The sequence below is a fragment of the Diceros bicornis genome, chromosome 24 (genome assembly GCF_020826845.1).
Source record: "Diceros bicornis minor isolate mBicDic1 chromosome 24, mDicBic1.mat.cur, whole genome shotgun sequence".
NCBI classification, from domain to species: Eukaryota; Metazoa; Chordata; class Mammalia; order Perissodactyla; family Rhinocerotidae; genus Diceros; species Diceros bicornis.
Window position 1 is genome coordinate 35,019,577 of NC_080763.1, and position 19,179 is coordinate 35,038,755.

A 19,179-nucleotide genomic window follows, 5' to 3' on the forward strand; every position below is an offset into this window, starting at 1 on the left:
TCTAGGGAAAACTTGCTCTAGGGCAAAAAGTTGACAAATTTTTTATTAAAGGATCCAATAGTAAATATTTTCAGCTTTGCAGGCCATATTATCTGTCTCAACTAATGAACTCGGCTACTATAATGCAAAAGCTGACCTAGACAATACAAAGATGAATGAGCATGACTGTGTTCTAATAAAACTTTATTACAATACCAGGAAGTGGGCTGGATTTGATCCGTGGGCTGACCTCTGATGTAGAGAAAGGAATCCAAAAGTTTAGGAAGGTAAGAATATTGAAGCAGATTTTTCATATGCAACCTGCACACCCACTCACTCCCAAAAAGTCTAGAAAGTAGTCCCTTCACAAAAGCACCGAGAAATAACGTTAATTAAGGGCAGCACCTGCATCCTTGAAAAGCTCTCTGACTGTCCTCCTTTGTAGGTCAGGAATGGGAGATGTTGCCAATTAATATGGGCTCCTTGATGTAGCATCACTTAACCAGCAAAGACAAGGTAGATTCTTTTACCAAAAAGGGAAGCAAGGCTGTACTGATAATCAGAACATTTTGGCCTATGAAGATTTCTGTTGGTGGCTAACTAATCATGATATCTCCAGGAATAAAACAGATGAATAGACTACTAGATTAGTGTTTGATCTATATAATAGAAAAGACTCCAGACCTGGTGGCTAAAAAACCTGACTTAAATCACCACAACGGAGAGTCACAGATTCTCAGCCAGTTTTCAGACCTAAGCCACTTCATACACTCAGAGGCCCTTGACTGAAGGGAAAGCCAGGTCCCATTGAGGAAGCACTCTGTAGCACTGCCACAAGCATATAATGTAAATCTTCCTCCACAGATTTGTGGCCATTTACTAGGGATGACTGTGACTGAGAAAAGGAAACATCCAAACTTTCAGGAATTACCAGACATGGGCTCTGAACTGACACTAATTCTTGAGAACACAAAATGCTTCTGTTGTACACCAGTAAAGGTGGGGCCTTATGGTGATCATATGATAGATGGAGTTTTAGCCAAGTTTGAATCACAGTGGACCCAGCTGGTCTGTGGACCCCACCCAATTCCTAAATTTGAATAGATATACTTGGCAACTGGTAGAATCCTCTGTGCTGGCTCTCTGACCCATGGGATAAGGGTCATTACGACAGGAAGAACTAAGGGAAAACCCCTGGAAATTCCTCTCTCTACCAAGACAACAAACCAGAAGCAAAACCATAAGCCTGAGAATTGCAAAAATAGCGATACTCCCAAAGACTAGAACTATCCAGGGGTGAGAATGACTATCACAGCATCATTCATTCACTCATTCATTCATTCATTTTTTCCCTAGGTCTTTAAAATTTGCTAATTTTTTTATTGCGGTAACATTGGTTTACAACATTGTATAAATTCCAGGTGTACATCATTATATTTCGATTTCTATATAGATTACATCATGTTCACCACTCAAAGACTATTACAATCCATTACCACACACATGTGCCTAATCATCCCTTTCTCCCTCCCCCCTCCCCCCTTCCCCTCTGGTAACCACCAATCCAATCTCTGTCTATATGTGATTGTTTGTTGTCATTTTTATCTTCTACTTATGAGTAAGATAATACGGTATTTGACTTTCTCCCTCTGACTTATTTCGCTTAGCATAATACCCTCAAGGTCCATCCATGTTGTCACAAATGGCTGGATTTCATCATTTCTTATGGCTGAGTAGTATTCCATTGTGTACATATACCACATCTTTATCAATTCGTCCCTTGATGGGCACCTAGGTTGCTTCCAATAGCCAACTATCATGAATAACGCTGCAATGAACATAGGGGTGCACATATCTTGACGCATTCGTGTTTTCATGGTCTTTGGATAAATACCCAGCAGTGGAATAGCTCATGGCATCACTTAAACTTGCCTGTTTGGTCTGTGCTGAAATCAGATGGATTTTAGATAATAAATATGGATAATAAATTTAATCAGGGAGTGACTCCAACTGAAGCTACTCTTCCAGATGTATTCTTCCAGATCTTTACTAGAACAAATTTCATAGCCCCTAGCATTTTGCATGCAGCTGTTGTCCTGGTTAATGCTTTTTTCTCCACACCAATTTGTAAGGACCACCAGAAGCATTCGCTTTTACCTGTCTTGTATCTGTGTACACCTTCAAAGCCTTGCCTCAGGGCTATTTCAACTCTCCTGTTCTTTGCCATAATATAGTCCACAGAGATCCTGATCTTCTTGACATTCCACAAAACATCACAATGGTCCTCTACATTGATGATATTATGCTGAATTGATCTGAGGAGCAGGAAGCAACAAGTACTTTAGATGCCTTAGTAAGACATAAGTGAATCAAGAGAGTGGCAGATAATCCCCACAAAAATTCAGGGACCTGCCACCTCGGTGAAGTTTCTGATCTAGAGTATGTCAAGATATTCCCTCCAAGGTAAAAGACAAGTTGCTGTACTTCCCATTACCTACTATAAACAAAAGGAAAAAAATGCTTGGTAAGCCTTTTCGGAAGCAACATATACTACATTTGAATGAGCTGCTTCTACCCATCTATCAAGTTACTTATAAGGCTTCCAGTGGGGACCAGAAAGAGAGAAGGAAAGCTGATTTTCCACTTGGGCCTTATGATCCAGCAGATCCAATGAAACTCAAAGTGTCTGTGGTAAACAGGGATGCTTTAAAGATGGAGTCTCTGGAGAACTACCAAAGGAGAATAATACTGCAGATCTCTCAGACTTGGAAGAAAATACACGTTGTCCTTTACAGATAACTATTTTCCTTTTGAGAAGCAGCTTCTGGTTTGCTTCTAGGCCTTGTCAGAGAGTAAATGCCTAACTATGAGATATCAGGTGACTATGTGTTGTGAGCTTCCTATCAGGAACTGAAAGTTACATTACCAACCCAGCCATAGACTGGGTGTGCACAACAGCAATCTATCATCAAGTAAAAATGGTATATAAAAGACCAGGCTTGAATAGATCTGAAAGTTACAAGTAATTTGTATGAACAGGTGGCTCGGAATCCTTCAATAATAATTCCTGCTGCCAATGCTTCTTCTCTCTCTCAATCTATGGCCTCACGGGTGTTCCTTATGATCAGTTGACTGAGGAAGAAAAAATTTTAGCCAGATTTACAGATGTTTCTACACAATATGTTGGGACCCACCTGAAAGCATTACAGCCCCACTCAGAAGCGACCCTGAAGGACAGCTGTAAAGGTAAAACTTCTCCGTGAGCAGCACTTCAAGCAGTACATTTGGTTTTTCACTTTTGTAGTGATGGACAGATTTACACTGATTCATTAGCAATTGTTAACTATTTGGATGAACAGTTAGGGTCTGGAAGAAACAGGATTGAAAGATTAGAGACAGGAAATCTGGAAAATAGATATGTGGATGAAACTCTCAGAAAAAGCACAGGTTGTAAAGATTTTTGTGTCCTAGAGAATGCCCACCAAAGGGCATTCTCTGCAGAGGAGGCTCTTAATAATCAGATGGACAAAATGATATGCTCTATGGATATCACGCAGCCTCTTCTCCTAGCCAGCTAGCACTTGCTCGGTGGGCCGATGGTGGCAAGAACGAAGTCTATGCTTGGGTTCAAAAACATGGACTTCTCCTTACCAAGGCTGATCTTGTTACCACTATTGCTGAATGTCTAATCTGCTAACAGCAGAGACCAAGTGAACCTCTGATATGGTGCCATTCCCCAGGGAGACCAGCCAGACTCCTGGTGGCATGTTGATTACACTGGATCTCTTCCATCATGGAGGGGGCAAACATTCATCCGCACTGGAATAGACATGAATTCTGGTTTTGCCTTCCCTACTCATAATGCTTCTGCTAGCACCACCATCCATGGACACACAGGATGTCTTATCCACTAACACCAAATTCCATGCTTCTGATCAAGGAACTCATTTCAAAGCAAAATACAACATAAGGCTCATGCCTATGGAATTAACTGGTTTTATCACATACCCCCATAACTCAGAGAAAGCTGCTAAGAGAATGGTGGAATGGCTTACTAAAAACTATTTTATGGCACCATTTGGGAAACAACACCATGAAAGACTGGGGTTTTATCTCACAGCATGTGGTATATGCTTTGAATCATAGACCATTATATGGTGCTGTCTACCTCATAGCCAGAATACATGGGTCTGGAAATCAAGAGGTGGGAGTGGCTCTTCTAACTATTATATCTAATAACCAACTTGTACAATTTTGCTTTACATCCTTGAAACTCAGCTCTGGTGATTCTGTCTTAGCTCTCAAGAGCAGGGAGAATGCTTTCACCAGGGAACATAATGTTTGCACTGAACTGAAAGATGAGACTGCCACCTGGCCATGTTGGGCTCATTAGGCCACTGAACCAACAGGCAAAGGACAGGGTTGTTACTCTTCTGGCTGGAGTGATGGATCCTGATTACAAGGGGGGAAATTGAGTTACTGCTACACAATTAGGGCATAGGGGACTATTTGGAACCCAGGGGATTCACTGGGATGCCTCTTAGTCCCTCCATGACCAATGGTAAAGCTTAATGCAAAACAACAGCAACAAGGAAAAAAAACAGACAGAGATATTGAGATTTCACATCATTCAGTAATGAAGGTTTGGGTCACCCCGTGAGTTAAGTAACACCAATCACCTGAGGTTCTGACTAAAGGCAAAGAAAGTATGGAATGGGTAGTTCCATTCCCATTCAAGACAGGAAGTCACAGATATCAACCACAGCCTATAACCAGTTAGAGAAACGATGGCCTACAGGTAAATGCTTGTAATGTGTATATATAAACTATGTACTTCTCTCTTTTTCTCCTTAATATTTTATACAAGTTTGTTGGAGGTTAACTTCATAATTTAGTCTTAAGGTAACAGAATATTCAGTAAGACTGTGACTGAATTGGAGAGTAATTAATATAGTTAGCAATGGATACAACGACTGTTGGGATTGTGTCTTCTCTTTTTGGGTAGAGGGTGAGAACTACTTCACCTGTACCAAGCGTAGCTGCATCTCTTTGGGTAAAACCTTTTTGGGTAGAATATAAACATAAGGTTAGGTGTGTGGTTATATCGAACCTCAAATATGTGTAAAAAGATGAATATGGATGCTGATTAGACAAATGGGTAGTTTGTGCCAGTTATTAATTTATTGCCTCTCAGTTCCAAATCTACTATCCTTTGGGCCTTGTAGAAGATTTTTCACTTTTGCCAGCGGACTGATACTAAGATTTGCCAATCGAGGGTGCTGGAGAGATACTACAAGTCCAAAGCAGGAGAAAGGGACTCTCCTTCCTTTTTCCAGCGCTTGATTTTACCTACAGAGGCAAGGCACTGGCATGCAGGGGGCAGGGCTGCACTCCCCACAGTGGCAGCCCCCACTGAGTCCTCTAGCAAGTTTTCCCACCATCATAGCAATGGCCCTAATGGTTCAGCTGTGATTTGCAGCCTCCAGCAAGATGCTCCACCCACACAGCAGCAGCCGTCACAGTTCGACAACCTTTGCCCTGGTTAAGTTCTTCTCCAAGCAGTGGTCCTGCCATTCAGCTCTGGCCTGCAGCCTCTGGCAAACTCTTCCTTCACCCAGTGACCCCTCTCACTGTTCCACTGAGGCCTGCAGCCTCTGGCAAGCTTCTTCACCACTGACAGACTGAGTGTTCCGATGGCAGCCAGACCTTTTCCAAACAGGTCTGAATCTCCTTTAAGTTCTTTCTTTCTTCACTTTCTCTCAGCTAGGGAGGGCTAGCAGCTGCTTTCTATGGTGGCTACTTCTATAGCCGCCTCAGCAGGTAACCAGGTTTTACTGGTTAACAATTCTTTTTATTAAATTTTCCCTGTTAAAATGACTAGTATACTCTCTATCTTCTGACTGGACAGTGACTGACATAATCACCTAAAGTACGAGTGTACATACGCAAAAAGGAAGGCCAGGGAGAGAACCCTAAAGCATTTCTATATGTAGAGAGCAAGAAGAAGAGGCAGAGCCAGCAAAGGGAAAAGAAAAAAAGAAGCCAGTAGAGGGGGAAAACAAAAGACATGCATGGGTTCCAGAGCCAAGTGAAAAAAGGATTTCAGAAAAGAAGGAATGATCAATTATGTCAAAAACTACTGTGAGGTGAGTAAGGTGAGGACCAAGAGTTGACCAAGAGATTAGCAGCAAGTTCAATGAACCAAGAGAAATAAAAGCCTAACTGGAGTGGTTTGTGAAGCAACTGTCATGTGAAAACAGAGAAGTGAGTTCTACCATTTCGAGGAGTTCTGCTACAATGGAGAGCAAAGAAACAGAATCACAGAGGCACGTTTTACTCAACCTTAATCAGCACCAAAAGCTGAAGCTGATTGGGTGCAGGCATAGAGAAGGTGGAAAGTTGAGTTTAAGCAAAGATGAACATAACAAGCATCTTTTAAATGCATAGCTGAGCTCATTAAAAACTAAGAAAAACTCCCCAGGGATCAAAAAAAGATAAAGGTGGCAGAAAAATAGGGTAATAAAATAAAGCCACATCTGCTCTGACAGCAGAGGAGACTAGTCTTGCACCTGGGCCTCATGGATAAAACCAGAATTCTTGAAAGCCTATACATTCATTGTATTCATACAGTACTGGTTTTCAAATTCTATGTTAATTTTAAGTTCCAAAATACCAGTAATACCATTATTTCCAAGTTTAAAAATAATCCGATAACTGAATCATTAGCATCTTGAGGCATCCAGAGTTATATACGCAGTAAATTTTTTTTTTTTTTTTGTGAGGAGATCAGCCCTGTGCTAACATCCGCCAATCCTCCTCTTTTTTTGCTGAGGAAGACGGCCCTGGGCTAACATCTGTGCCCATCTTCCTCCACTTTATATGGGACGCCGCCACAGCATGGCTTGCCAAGCAGTGCGTCAGTGCGCGCCCGGGATCCGAACCAGCGAACCCCAGGCCGCTGCAGCGGAGCGCGCGCACTTAACCGCTTGCGCCACCGGGCCGGCCCCCGCAGTAAATTTTTTAATTGAACACAGGTAATATAAAGCATATTTTATTTTCTTCTCTCAAGTTTTATGGAGATAGCATTCAACGCTTCGACTGTGAGACTAATTCTTATGCTAGTTCAAAGACTTTTTGTACAAGTGGAATGTGAACACTGTATTAGTTTCCTAGAGCTGCCATAACAAATTACCACAAACTGGGTGGCTTAAAACAACAGAAATCTATTCTCTCACAGTTCTGGAGACTAGAAGCCTGAAATCAAAGTGTTGGCAGGGCCGTGCTCCCTCTGAAAGTTCTACGAAAGAATCCTTTCTTGCCTCTCTTTAGCTTCTGGTAGTTGCCAGCAATCCTTGGTGCTCCTTGACTTATGGACACAATATCTCAATTTCTGCCTCTGTCATCACACTGCATTCTCCCTGTGTGTCTGTGTCCCTGTGTCTTCACATAGCCTTCTTATAAGGACACCAGTCATTGGATTCAGAGCCCATCCTAATCCAGTATGATCTTAACTTGATTACATTGGCAAAGACTCTTATTTCCAGATATGGTCACATTCACAGGTACCGGGGGTTAGGACTTTCACATATCTTTTTGGGGGACACAATTCAACACACACTAGACATGATAATAATGAGTTAGAATTTCCTTCTATAAATCACAAATCTAAAGAGAATGAAAACTGGAAATGCTTTCTTTGAAATAAACATTATAGCTTGCTATCAATACAAGAGCTATAGTCACTATAAAAAAAAGTTATTCAAAAATATGTCCTCAAAGCTATCAAACAAGAGATAGTGTTATATGATGAAAGAGTCAGAGGAAATCTAGAACTGGATTATACTTATCTTTTCATCTTAGACTAGTGTATAGTGAAGTCAGTAAGGGCCTTTTGGACATCTGGGAAAATTTGCACAAAATTAATTACCTTACTCACTGATAATACCATTAATGAACTTTGCTTTTTAAGACTGCTTTAAAAAGAAAGATTAACTATTTCATTTTCAATTTTTCATGCTGAAACTTTCTTCATTTTATGAAGTATTTAATTTTTAACAATTTACTAATGATTAAAATAATGTATAATTATACTTATATTTTTATAATTTTATCTTTTTACTTTTTTATGTTTAAAAATTTTGTATCTAAATATGTTATTTAGTTTCACTGATTTTTACTTTCTAACTTTTCTTTTGATTTATAAATACCTTAAGAAGTAAAATACAGATATTTAACTACATGCAATTTTTTTTTTTGCAAAAACCTCCAAATACCTGTATTATCATTTTGCTCTAGTATTACAATCATACCTCAAGAGAAGAACAGACTTTTTAAGAATGTGCCTAGCAATAAAGACCTCAGGAAACAGACCTGTATATCCTGGCTCTAGACAGAGGGGAAAAATCACATTTGAGAATTCACAAACATGGGGTAGCTTATGCAGATCTTAGATTGGAAGTTATACTAATTACATGATTTATGCAATCTAAGCTAAAGAAATCAATTTTTAGTAGTTCTGGATGGTAGCACCCCAGGCACCTGGCAGAAGGAAACACAAAATCCCTCTGGAAGAATATACCTTCGATTCAGACCTCAGAGGATTCCCACAGGTAAAGAAAGCCCAAACAAACATGAACTTACAATCCAGATTTTCAAGCACACGTGAAAACAGACCACCAGAAGGGAATAGGCAGGAAAATAACCCCAAAACATCAGAAAGAAAGACACAGCAGAGTCAGATCCCCAAGGATGTCAGATAACTAGATTTTGTATTTTTTATCTGATATGTACAGTTAGGATTAAAGACATAAAAGAGGAAATCTAAAACATAAGCAAGGAATAATATGTTATTAAAAAAATCTAAGGCAAATTTGAAAAGAAAACAATTTCTAAAAATGAGACTTACGAAAATGAAATACCTAATGGGTAGATTAAACAGCAGATGTGAAAGAGAATTAAGAACTAGAATAAAGATTTTAAGAAAGCTGCACAGAGAGACAGAAAATGTGAAAATAGCCAAGACACGGAATAATAGCATAGAATTAAAAAATAAATTCTACGTTAAGAATTCAGGTTTGATTATAATTAAAAGCTAAAGCCAAGGGATACAAGTTTCTAATGAGAACTTTCCACTATATCATTATACAGAAAAGCACGAAAGGCTGGCAAATATTTAGAAAATATTTACTTTACAGACATTAAGAATAGGGACATTATTCATGTTGCATATTTATACTTCTGGTTATTCTATAACTAGTTACCATAAAATTGAATTATTTGTTTGGTAAAATTCTCATATAATAGTCTACATTAACTATAATGACTTACTTTTATAAAATGTTAAGCCTTAGGACCATAATACTTGTATATTCATTTGTTGAAGAAAATAGTATTTGTTTATTGAATGTTTGAAAGAGATAACTGTGCTTCATAATATTTAAACCATTATGACTGTGATTTTGTTATAATTAAGTCAATCAGTATAAAACCATACATATCTCTTTGAAGATATAAAAATCCACCTGTTTTCCTCTTGAATGAATGATGACAGAAATAAACATAACAGTGATTATAGAAGAATATTTTTAAAAATATAGAATCACGACTTTTCTCTAAAACCTAATACAAAGATCTGGTCCTAGAAGGAGCCAGTAATACTGGCAGGCAATTTTTCAGGATTGATACAAGAAATAAATCCACAGATTCAGGAAGCACAATAAAATCCTAAACAGAATAAATTAAACCACATACATGCACGATTTTATTAAACTATAGAACTGCAGAACAAAGTAAAAGAGAACAGTGGAAACCAGAAGAATAATAGCTCTCAACCAAGAATTCCAGAAGCAGTTAAATTAGTATTCAAGAATAAAAGTAAAAAAACCAAACACCTTCAGACCAGTAACATCACAAGGGCAGGGTGGCGGTAACAGTTCACCCCAAGGGCAATACACTGCCTATTGAGAATTTAAAACAATAATAATAAAACTGAATAAAAATCAGTTTGCTTTTTAAGAACTGCAACGTCAGTGATAAAATAATTCTGCAGGGGCTGGCCCAGTGGTGAAAGCTGTTAAGTGCGCACACTCTGCTGTGGAGGCCCGGGGTTCACCAGTTCGGATCCCAGGCGCGCACCCACGCACAGCTTGTCAAGCCATGCTGTGGTGGCGTCCCATGTAAAGTAGAGCAAGATGGGCGTGCATGTTAGCCCAGGGCCAGTCTTCCTCAGCAAAAAGAGGAGGATTGGCAGATGTTAGCTCAGGGCCAATCTTCCTCACAAAAAAAATAAATAAATAATAATTCTGCAGCTGGAATAAACCACTCCCACCACTCTGTTCTTTGTATGCCACTGGTTCAGACAAGAGAAACTGAGGGAATTTCCAACAAATCTTTATTAAAGAAATTCTAAGACTGTATTTTAGGAAGCAGGAAAATGACAAAAGAAAAAAGTCTGAGATACAAGAAGCAAAGGTGAACAAAGAGATGTATAGATACATAGGTAAACCTAAGTAAACACTGACTGCATAAAATAATAATAATGTCTAACTGAAGAGTAGTTAAAAAAAACCCAGAGATCCTCAAAAAATTAAAAATAGAACTACCATATGATCCAACAATTCCACTCCTGGGTATTTATCTGAAGAAAACAAAAACACTAACTTGAAAACATATATGTACCTCTATGTTCATTGCAGCATTATTTACAATAGCCAAGATACAGAAACAACCTCAGTGTCCATTGATCGATGAACGGATAAAGAAAATGTGGTGTATATATACAATGGAATATTATTCAAATAGCCATAAAAAAGGATGAAATCTTGCCATTTGCAACAACATGGATGGACTTTGAGGGCATTATGCTAAGTGAAATAAGTCAGACAGAAAAAGCGAAAAACCATATAATTTCACTTATACGTGAAATCTAAGCAAAACCAACAACATCAAGCTCATAGATACAGAGAACAGATTGGTGGTTGCCAGAGCAGGGAGTTGGGAATGAGTGAAATGGGTGAAGGGGGTCAAAAGGTACAAACTTCCAGGTATAAAATAAATAAGTCATGGGGATATAATGTACCTCATGGTGACCATGTTAATAATACTGTTTTGCATATTTGAAAGCTGCTAAGAGAGTAGATCTTAAAAGTTCTCATCACAAGAAAAAAAAATTTTGTAACTCTGTATGGATGGATATTAACTAGACTTATTGTGGTGATCACTGCACAATATATACAAATATTGAATCATTATGTTGTACAACTGAAACTAATATAACGTTATATGTCAATTATACTTCAATTTAAAAAAAAAGAAAGAAAATATGATAGGTATTAAAAGCAAGTAAGTTCTGGGGCCGGCCCAGTGGCGCAGTGGTTAAGTTTGTCTGCTCCGCTTTGGCGGCCCGGGGTTCGCTGGTTGGGATCCTGGGCGTGGACCTACTCAACGCTCACTAAGCCATGCTGAGGTGGCATCCCACGTAGAAGAACTAGAAGGACCTACAACTAGATATACAGCTATGTACTGGGGCTTTGGGGAGAAAAAAAAAAAACCAAGTAAGTTCCAAACTAGGTCAGGACTTGGCCTTGTGAACAAAAGACTATTTGGCACCGTGGTTTTCTGTGTACACAGAGGTGTGACTGGTTTTGAAATCTTATTGTAACCTTTCATGTTGAAAGTTCAAGTATAGAACCACTGAAATAATATTTGGTAACTCTCTCTAGTTTTTGCCAAAAAAAAAGAGAGAGAGAGAGAGAATGAAAATGCTGGACATCAATAACTAAAAAATAAAGGACAGTGACTGGAGTTCAAGTCTCCAGAGAGTATGATCAACTTCAGACTGTTAGTTAAGTTATACATGTTAAATATTTAACAGTGACCCTAGAAGAAGAGAATAGATTCTGTAACTTTTAAGTCAGTAAAAGGAAGTAAAAATAAATTAACTGATTGAATTACAAATTCATTTTACCTAACTTCAACTTGGCTCTTAATACAGCTAGACAATCTTTTTCTTCATCTGCTGATTCTATCACATTTCTTACAGTCACAATTCCCAACTTGTTCAACCAGAGCTCCTCCTACAAAGTCCCTATGCTATAAAATAACACTCTCTACCACTTTACTAAGAATTTGAAGCTCTCTGTATATTCCACCTGCCCTAGGTTAGCAGGAACAGCCTTGATCCAACAACGGCACCCCTCGTCTCTCTACACTGATAGGCTAGCCTCATTTGCCTCCTACAAACGTGCTCAGTTCTGTTTCAACATTGCTACCACTTTTTAAGGTAAGGCCTTCTTTCTTAGTTTCTGATTCTGAATTACACATAATCCATAATCATAAAGGGTAGAAAACTTAGCTTCTGTTTTCTTCCTATACTTTCTTCCAACAAGATGTTGAAAACTGGCTCAGTTTGATCATAGGAGGTCCCATAGCCATGATGATAGGGGGTCCCATAAAGCAAAAACTGTATAATTAATTCTCTTCATATAGCATGATGAGCAAGTGGACATAGAATAAATATTTAAAGTCTTTTTTATATACCTACTATTGCTTTCTTACATTTGTCAGGGTTAGAAAATTGTGACAACTTAATCTATGTTCAAGTCTGAGAGCCTCTTACCCTTTTTCAGTTTCCGGACAGCCAACATACAATGACTAGGAGAGAGATCCCATATTCTTAAGGTTTTGTCATCACTCACAGTAGCACAGATGGGCAGATAAGGATGTGTAGCCAAACCCCACACCTCTCCTTCCATGTGTCCCTATAAAGAAAACACAGTTCAGATCAATTTAACCTAAAGATATGTGTATTTTGAAGAAAACTAAAGACAACATTTAATAATATGATAATGAATAATGGATAAGTCTAATAAAAGTTTTCTCTTTATCTTTGGAATACACCTTAAAACACCTCTGTAACAACTTTATCTCCACAATTACAATATAATCAAATTACTATTAAAATTAGCTTAAAACCCTAAAACATTCACTGGGTGGAGAGAATAGGAATTGGCTGCCTTGGAATGTTAATAACTGCCACAGGAGAGACTTCCTGCATGACAGAATAAGAAACTCCACAGACCTGCTCACCAGTGAAACTGGTGAAAATTACTCTTTAAAAAACCATTTAGGGTCGGCCCCATGGCTTAGCGGTTAAGTGCGCATGCTCCACTACTGGCGGCCCAGGTTTTGGATCCTGGGCGCGCGCCAACGCACTGCTTCTCCGGCCATGCTGAGGCCGCGTCCCACACACAGCAACTAGAAGGATGTGCAACTATGACATACAACTATCTACTGGGGCTTTGGGGGAAAAAAAAAGGAGGAGGATTGGCAATAGATGTTAGCCTAGAGCCGGTCTTCCTCAGCAAAAAGAGGAGGATTAGCATGGATGTTAGCTCAGGGCTGATCTTCCTCACAAAATAAATAAATAAATAAATAAAACTGTTTAAAAAAAAAAAACATTTAGGGGCTGGCCCCATGGCATAGTGGTTAAGTTCAGTGCTCTCTGCTTTGGCGGCCCAGGTTCACGGGTTTGGATCCCGGGTGGGGACCTACACCACTCGTCAGCCATGCTGTGGTGGTGACCCACATACAAAATAGAGGAAGACTGGCACATATGTTAGCTCAGGGCTAATATTCCCCAGCAAAAAAGAGGAAGATTTGTGGCGAATGTTAGCTCAGGGCAAATCTTCCTCGGTCAAAAAAAAACAAAACAGAACAAAACCATTTAAAGTCTCTGGAAATAGTTCCAAGGAAATACAACAAATGAAGAAACATTTACTCAAGAAAATCTGCTAATCATTAAGAACAGAGAGAGTCTGCCGTATTTGAACTGAGACCCACTTCTTTCCTCCCTCTTCTCAACTCACTGACATGGAACTCCACACCAGACTGATGTAACCAAGAACACAGGGCTCACTCTCTCTCTCTCTCCTCCCACAGCCATTAGTTGGAAGGATATCTCCCCAAAAGGGGCAGGTGTCAGCATTTCTCATCCTGTCCCCAGCTATGTGCTACTGAGGCTAAATTCTTGGTGAGTGCTGCTGAGAGGTGGGAGCTCTCTTCTTCTGCCCACCCCCTATTCTGAAATGGAGGCTCTACCTTGGGTGTAGTGCCACTGAGAATACTGGGGCCTCAGCATCAATCCAATGAGACCTATAGCTTCTGCAGTCTTCCCCCTCCCTCCCCAGTCTTCAGCTTCTACAGCAAAGGACACTCAGAAAGAAGCACTCCATTGTCCTCACCCTCAACATCAAAGCCTTGGATCAGAGATTTTGCCTAGAAAGGGAAGAAAGCCATAAAACAGCTCTTCTCTTCTCAAGGGAACTGACTGACTTCATTTACTGCAGTGTGGAAAAGTTCAAGCCTAAAGGTGCTCTCAAAACAATGGAGGTTGTGATGAAAGCTAATTGGGTGGTGACTGGTAGACTCATTGGACATATAGGCTAAACTGAAGACCAGCTAGTTTGTCCAAGAGAACCAGGGAAATCTCAGACGTAGCTGGGAGGAGACTGCTTAAAGTCAGAACAAATCTCAAACACTAACCTAGGGAACTGTTCCTTTTAAGGAGACTAAATTTAATTGGATTAGTGAAACAATTTATGCTCCAGGGAAATGCTGAAAACAACAGAGCAATCAGCCAGCAATTAATGGAGTTTAACAGCTGGGTGTAGTCAGAGAAAGAGACCATGAAAGAGGAGAGAACACTTCTCAAATCACTTTATGAAGCCAATACTACCCTGATACCAATACCAGAAAGATGTCACCAGAAAACTACAGACCAATATCTCTTATAAATATGGATACTAAAATCCTCAACAAAATACTAGCCAACTGATTCCAACAACATATAAAAAGAATAATACACCACAACTAAGCGGGATTTATCCCAGGAATGCAAGGTTGGTTTAAAATCTGAAAACCAATTAATGCAATACACCATATCAACAGAATAAAAAATAAAAACCACATGATCATCTCAATAGACAGAGAAAAAGCATTTAACAAAGGACACAGTTTTTCATGATAAAAACATGCAACAAACTAGGAATAAAAGAGTAATTCTTCAACATAGATAAAGGGCACCTATAAAAAATCCACAGTTGAATATCATACTTAATGGTGAGAGATTGGATGCTTCCTCCCTAAAATTAGGAAGAAGACAAGGAGTCTGCTCTCAGCACTTCTATTCAACATTGTACTGAAGGTTCCAGCCAGGATAATTAGGCAAGAAAAAGAAATAAAGGCATCCAGATTGGAAAGGGAGAAGTAAAACTATACTTGCAGAAGACTTGATCTTATACGTAGAAAATCCTAAAAAATCCATTAGAACTAATAAATGAGGTCAGTTATTCAACAAAATCACTATGAGGCTTGTACACTGAAAATTATAAAATATTGTTGAAAGAAGTTAAAGAAGATCTAAATAAACGGAGAGATCCCATGTTCAAGGATCAGAAGACTTAATATTGTTAAGAGACACTACTCCCCAAACCAATCCATAGAATACCGCTGCTACAAACACTGTTGTACATTTTTTTGTATATACATAAATGCACTTCTGTTGTGTACATACATTCCTACACTTTTTTTTTATTTGCAGGGGAAGATTCACCCTAAGCTGAAATCTGTTGCCAATCTTCCTCCTTTTTCCTCCCCAAAGCCCTAGTTCATAGTTGTATATAGCTATAAGTCCTTCTAGTTCTTCTATGTGAGCCGCTGCCACAGCATGGCAACTGACAGATGAGTGGTGTGGTTCCGCGCCCAGGAACCGAACCCAGGCTGCAGAAGCAGAGTGTGCTGAACTTTAACTGCTAGGTCAACAGGGCTGGCTCTTCCCACACTTCTAATTACTATAGTTTTATATTATCTTTATTTCTAGAATGGAGACTTTCTCAAAAATTTCTTGATTATTTTTGAATATTTTCCCTCTTCTAGATGATTTTTAAAAAATCTTTCCAGATTTTGTGAAAAATCTCATTAAAATTTGGATTATGATCACATTGAATTTATAGTTTATTTAGTTCTTCTATGTCTTTAGTAAAATTTTATAGTTTTCTTAACACAAGTCTTGCATATTTTTAGCTATACAGGCATACCTTGTTTTATCATGCTTTACCTTATTGCACTTTGCAGATACTGTGTTTTTTAAAAATTGAAGGTTTGTGGCTTGACAATAGACTTGTGTCAAGCAAGTCTATTGGTGCCATTTTTCTAACAGTATTTGCTCACTTCGTGTCTCTGTGTCACATTTTGGTAATTCTCGCAATATCTCAAACATTTTCATTATTATTATATTTGTAATAGTGCTCTGTGATCAGTGATCTTTGATGTTATTATTGTAATTGTTTTGAGGTGCCATAAACTGCACCCACATAAGACAGCGAACTTAATCAATAAATGTCACGTGTGTTCTGAGTGCTCCAACCGGCAGTTCCCCTGTCTCTCTCCTTCTCTTTGGGCCTCCCTATTTCCTGAGACACAACCATATTGAAGTTACGCCAATTAATAACCGTACAATAGCCTCTAAGTTTTCAAGTGAAAGGAAGAGTCACATGTCTCTCTTTAAATCAAAAGCTAGAAATGACTAAGCTTAGTGAAGAAGGCATGTAGAAAACTGAGACAGGCAAAAAGCTAGGCCTCTTGCACCAGTAAGCCAAGTTGTGAATGCAAAGGAAAAGTTCCTGAAGGAAATTAAAAGTGCCACTCCACTGAACATACAAGTGATAAGAAAGCCACACAGCCTTATTGCTGATACAGAGAAAGTTTTAGTGGTCTGGACAGACCACAGGTCTGGAAGATCAAACCAGCCACAACATTCCCTTAAGCCAAAGCCTAATCCAGAGCAAGGCCCTAACTCTCTTCAATTCTATGAAGACTCACAAGGGAAGGAAGCTGCAGAAGAAAAGTTGGAATCTAGCAGAGGTTGGTTCATGAGGTTTACAGAAAGAAGCTGTCTCCACAACATAAAAGTGCAGGGTGAAGCAGCAAGTGCTGATATAGAAACGGCAGCAAGTTATCCAGAATATCTAGCTAAGATAATTAAATGAGGGTGGCTACACTGAACAATAGATTTTCAATGTAGATGAAACAGCCTTATATTGGAAAAAGATGCCATCTAGACTTTCATAGCTAGAGAGGAGAAGTCAATGCCTGGCTTCAAAGCTTCAAAGGACAGGCTGACTGTCTCATTAGGGTCTAGTGCAGCTGGTGACTTTAAGTGGAAGCCAATGCTCATTCACCACTCTGAAAATCCCAGGGCCCTTAAGTATTATGCTACTATTCTGCCTGTGCTCTATAAATGGAAAGACAAAGCCTGGATAACAGCACATCTGTTAACAACGTGGTTTACTGAATATTGTAAGCCCACTGTTGAGACCTACTGCTCATAAAAAAGGATTCCTTCCAAACTATGATTGCTCAATGACAATGCATCTGGTCACCCAAGAGCTCTGATGGAGATGTACAACAAGATTAATGTTGTTTTCATGCCTGCTAACACAACATCCATTCTGCAGCCCATGGATCAAGGAGTCATTTTGACTTTCAAGTCTTATTATTTAACAAATATATTTCGTAAGGCTGGCTATAGCTTCCATAGGTAGCGATTCCTCTGATGGATCTGGGCATAGTAAATTGAAAACCTTCTGAAAAGGATTCACCATTCTAGATGCCATTAAGAATATTCGTGATTCATGGAAAGAGCTCAAAATATCAACATTAACAGGAGTTTGATTCCAACCCTCATGGATGACCTTGAGGGGTTCAAGACTTCAGTAGAGGAAGTAACTGCAGATGCGGTAGAAATAGCAAGAGAACTAGAATTAGAAGTGAAGCCTGAAGATGCAACTGTAATCTCATGATAAAACTTTAATGGATGAGGAGTTGCTTCTTATAGATGAGTAAAGAAAGTGGTTTCTTGAAATGGAATTTACTCCCGGTGAAGATGCTGTGAAGATTGTTGATATGACAACAAAGGATTTAGAATATTACATCGACTTAGTTGATAAAGCATCAGCAGGGTTTGAGAGGATTGACTCCAATTTTGAAAGAAGTTCCACTGCGGGTAAAATGCTATCAAACAGCATCGCATGCTACAGAGAAATTATTTGTGAAAGGAAGAGTCAATCAATCCAGCAAACTTAATTTTTATCTTATTTAAAAAAATTGCCACAGCCACCCCAACCTTCAGCAACTATCACTCTGATCAGTTAGCAACCATCAACATCAAGGCAAGACCCTCCACCAGCAAAAAAATTACTTGCTGAAGGCTCAGATGATGGTTAGCATTTTTTTAGCAATAAAGTATTTTTAAATTAAGGTATGTACATTATTTTCTTAGACATAATGCCACTGCACACTTAATAGACTACAGTATAGTTTGAACATAACTTTTATATGCACTGGGAAACCAAAAAATTGTGTGACTCACTTTATTGCGATATTTGCTTTATTGTGGTGGTCTGAAATCGAGCCTGCAATATCTCCAAGGTATGCCTGTATTTATTCTTGGTTATTGTATAGTTTTCTTTGTACTATTTTTGTGTCATACTTTCTAACTTATTTGCTAATAAATAGAAATACTATTGATTTCTATATGTTGACTTTGCATCTACTCACTTTATAGGACTCCTTAATTAGTTCTATTAATCTTTCAGTTTATTTTCTTGAATATTTAAGATGTAGGGCTATAATATCTGCAAATACTGACAGCGTTGTCCATTTGTTTCCAATACTTACACCTTTTATTATTTTGTTTTCTTTTACTGGATTGCTTAAGACCTCACACACAATGTTGGAATAATTAGTGGAATAATAGTGAGACCAGGTATCCTTGCCCTGTTCCTGATGTTTAGGAGACAAGTAGATATTTGAAAGCTTAAACTCTATGATAAATATAAAAAAATGATAGGATGTCATTTATGACTTCTAAGTCTTTTCTTAAAATTATGAAATTGTCTGTGTCTTTGAATAGTTCTGTCTGTGGATTCATCTATAAAAGTGTAGTTCTGTTAATATTTTCCAAGAGATCATAAACATGTTAAACATTATGACTCCATCATCTTTTTTACTTCAAAGGAATATTATGTGACTGAAATTAAAGAGTAAGACACCAAAGTTTGACAGTTAATTTAATATAAAATGTTTTGTTATTTGCTTACGAATTCTCCTTGGTACATCAGGATATTATATTAACATTAAAGT

The 19,179-nt window shown here is 38.5% G+C and overlaps 1 protein-coding gene across 15 annotated transcripts in view; it reads right to left on the reverse strand.

The window, feature by feature from the left end:
- EML5 (EMAP like 5) overlaps positions 1-19,179 on the reverse strand; it is a 160,063-nt gene that overhangs the window by 44,748 nt on the left and 96,136 nt on the right. For 13 of the 15 annotated variants that reach the window (XM_058567495.1, XM_058567493.1, XM_058567494.1 and 10 more), the window contains exon 21: positions 12,596-12,737. In XM_058567495.1, coding sequence (XP_058423478.1) covers positions 12,596-12,737 — 142 coding nt within the window. Of the gene's footprint in view, positions 1-2,203; positions 2,295-3,173; positions 3,346-12,595; positions 12,738-19,179 lie in introns of those variants that run through there. The other 2 variants (XR_009223732.1, XM_058567506.1) reach the window with 2 other exon arrangements.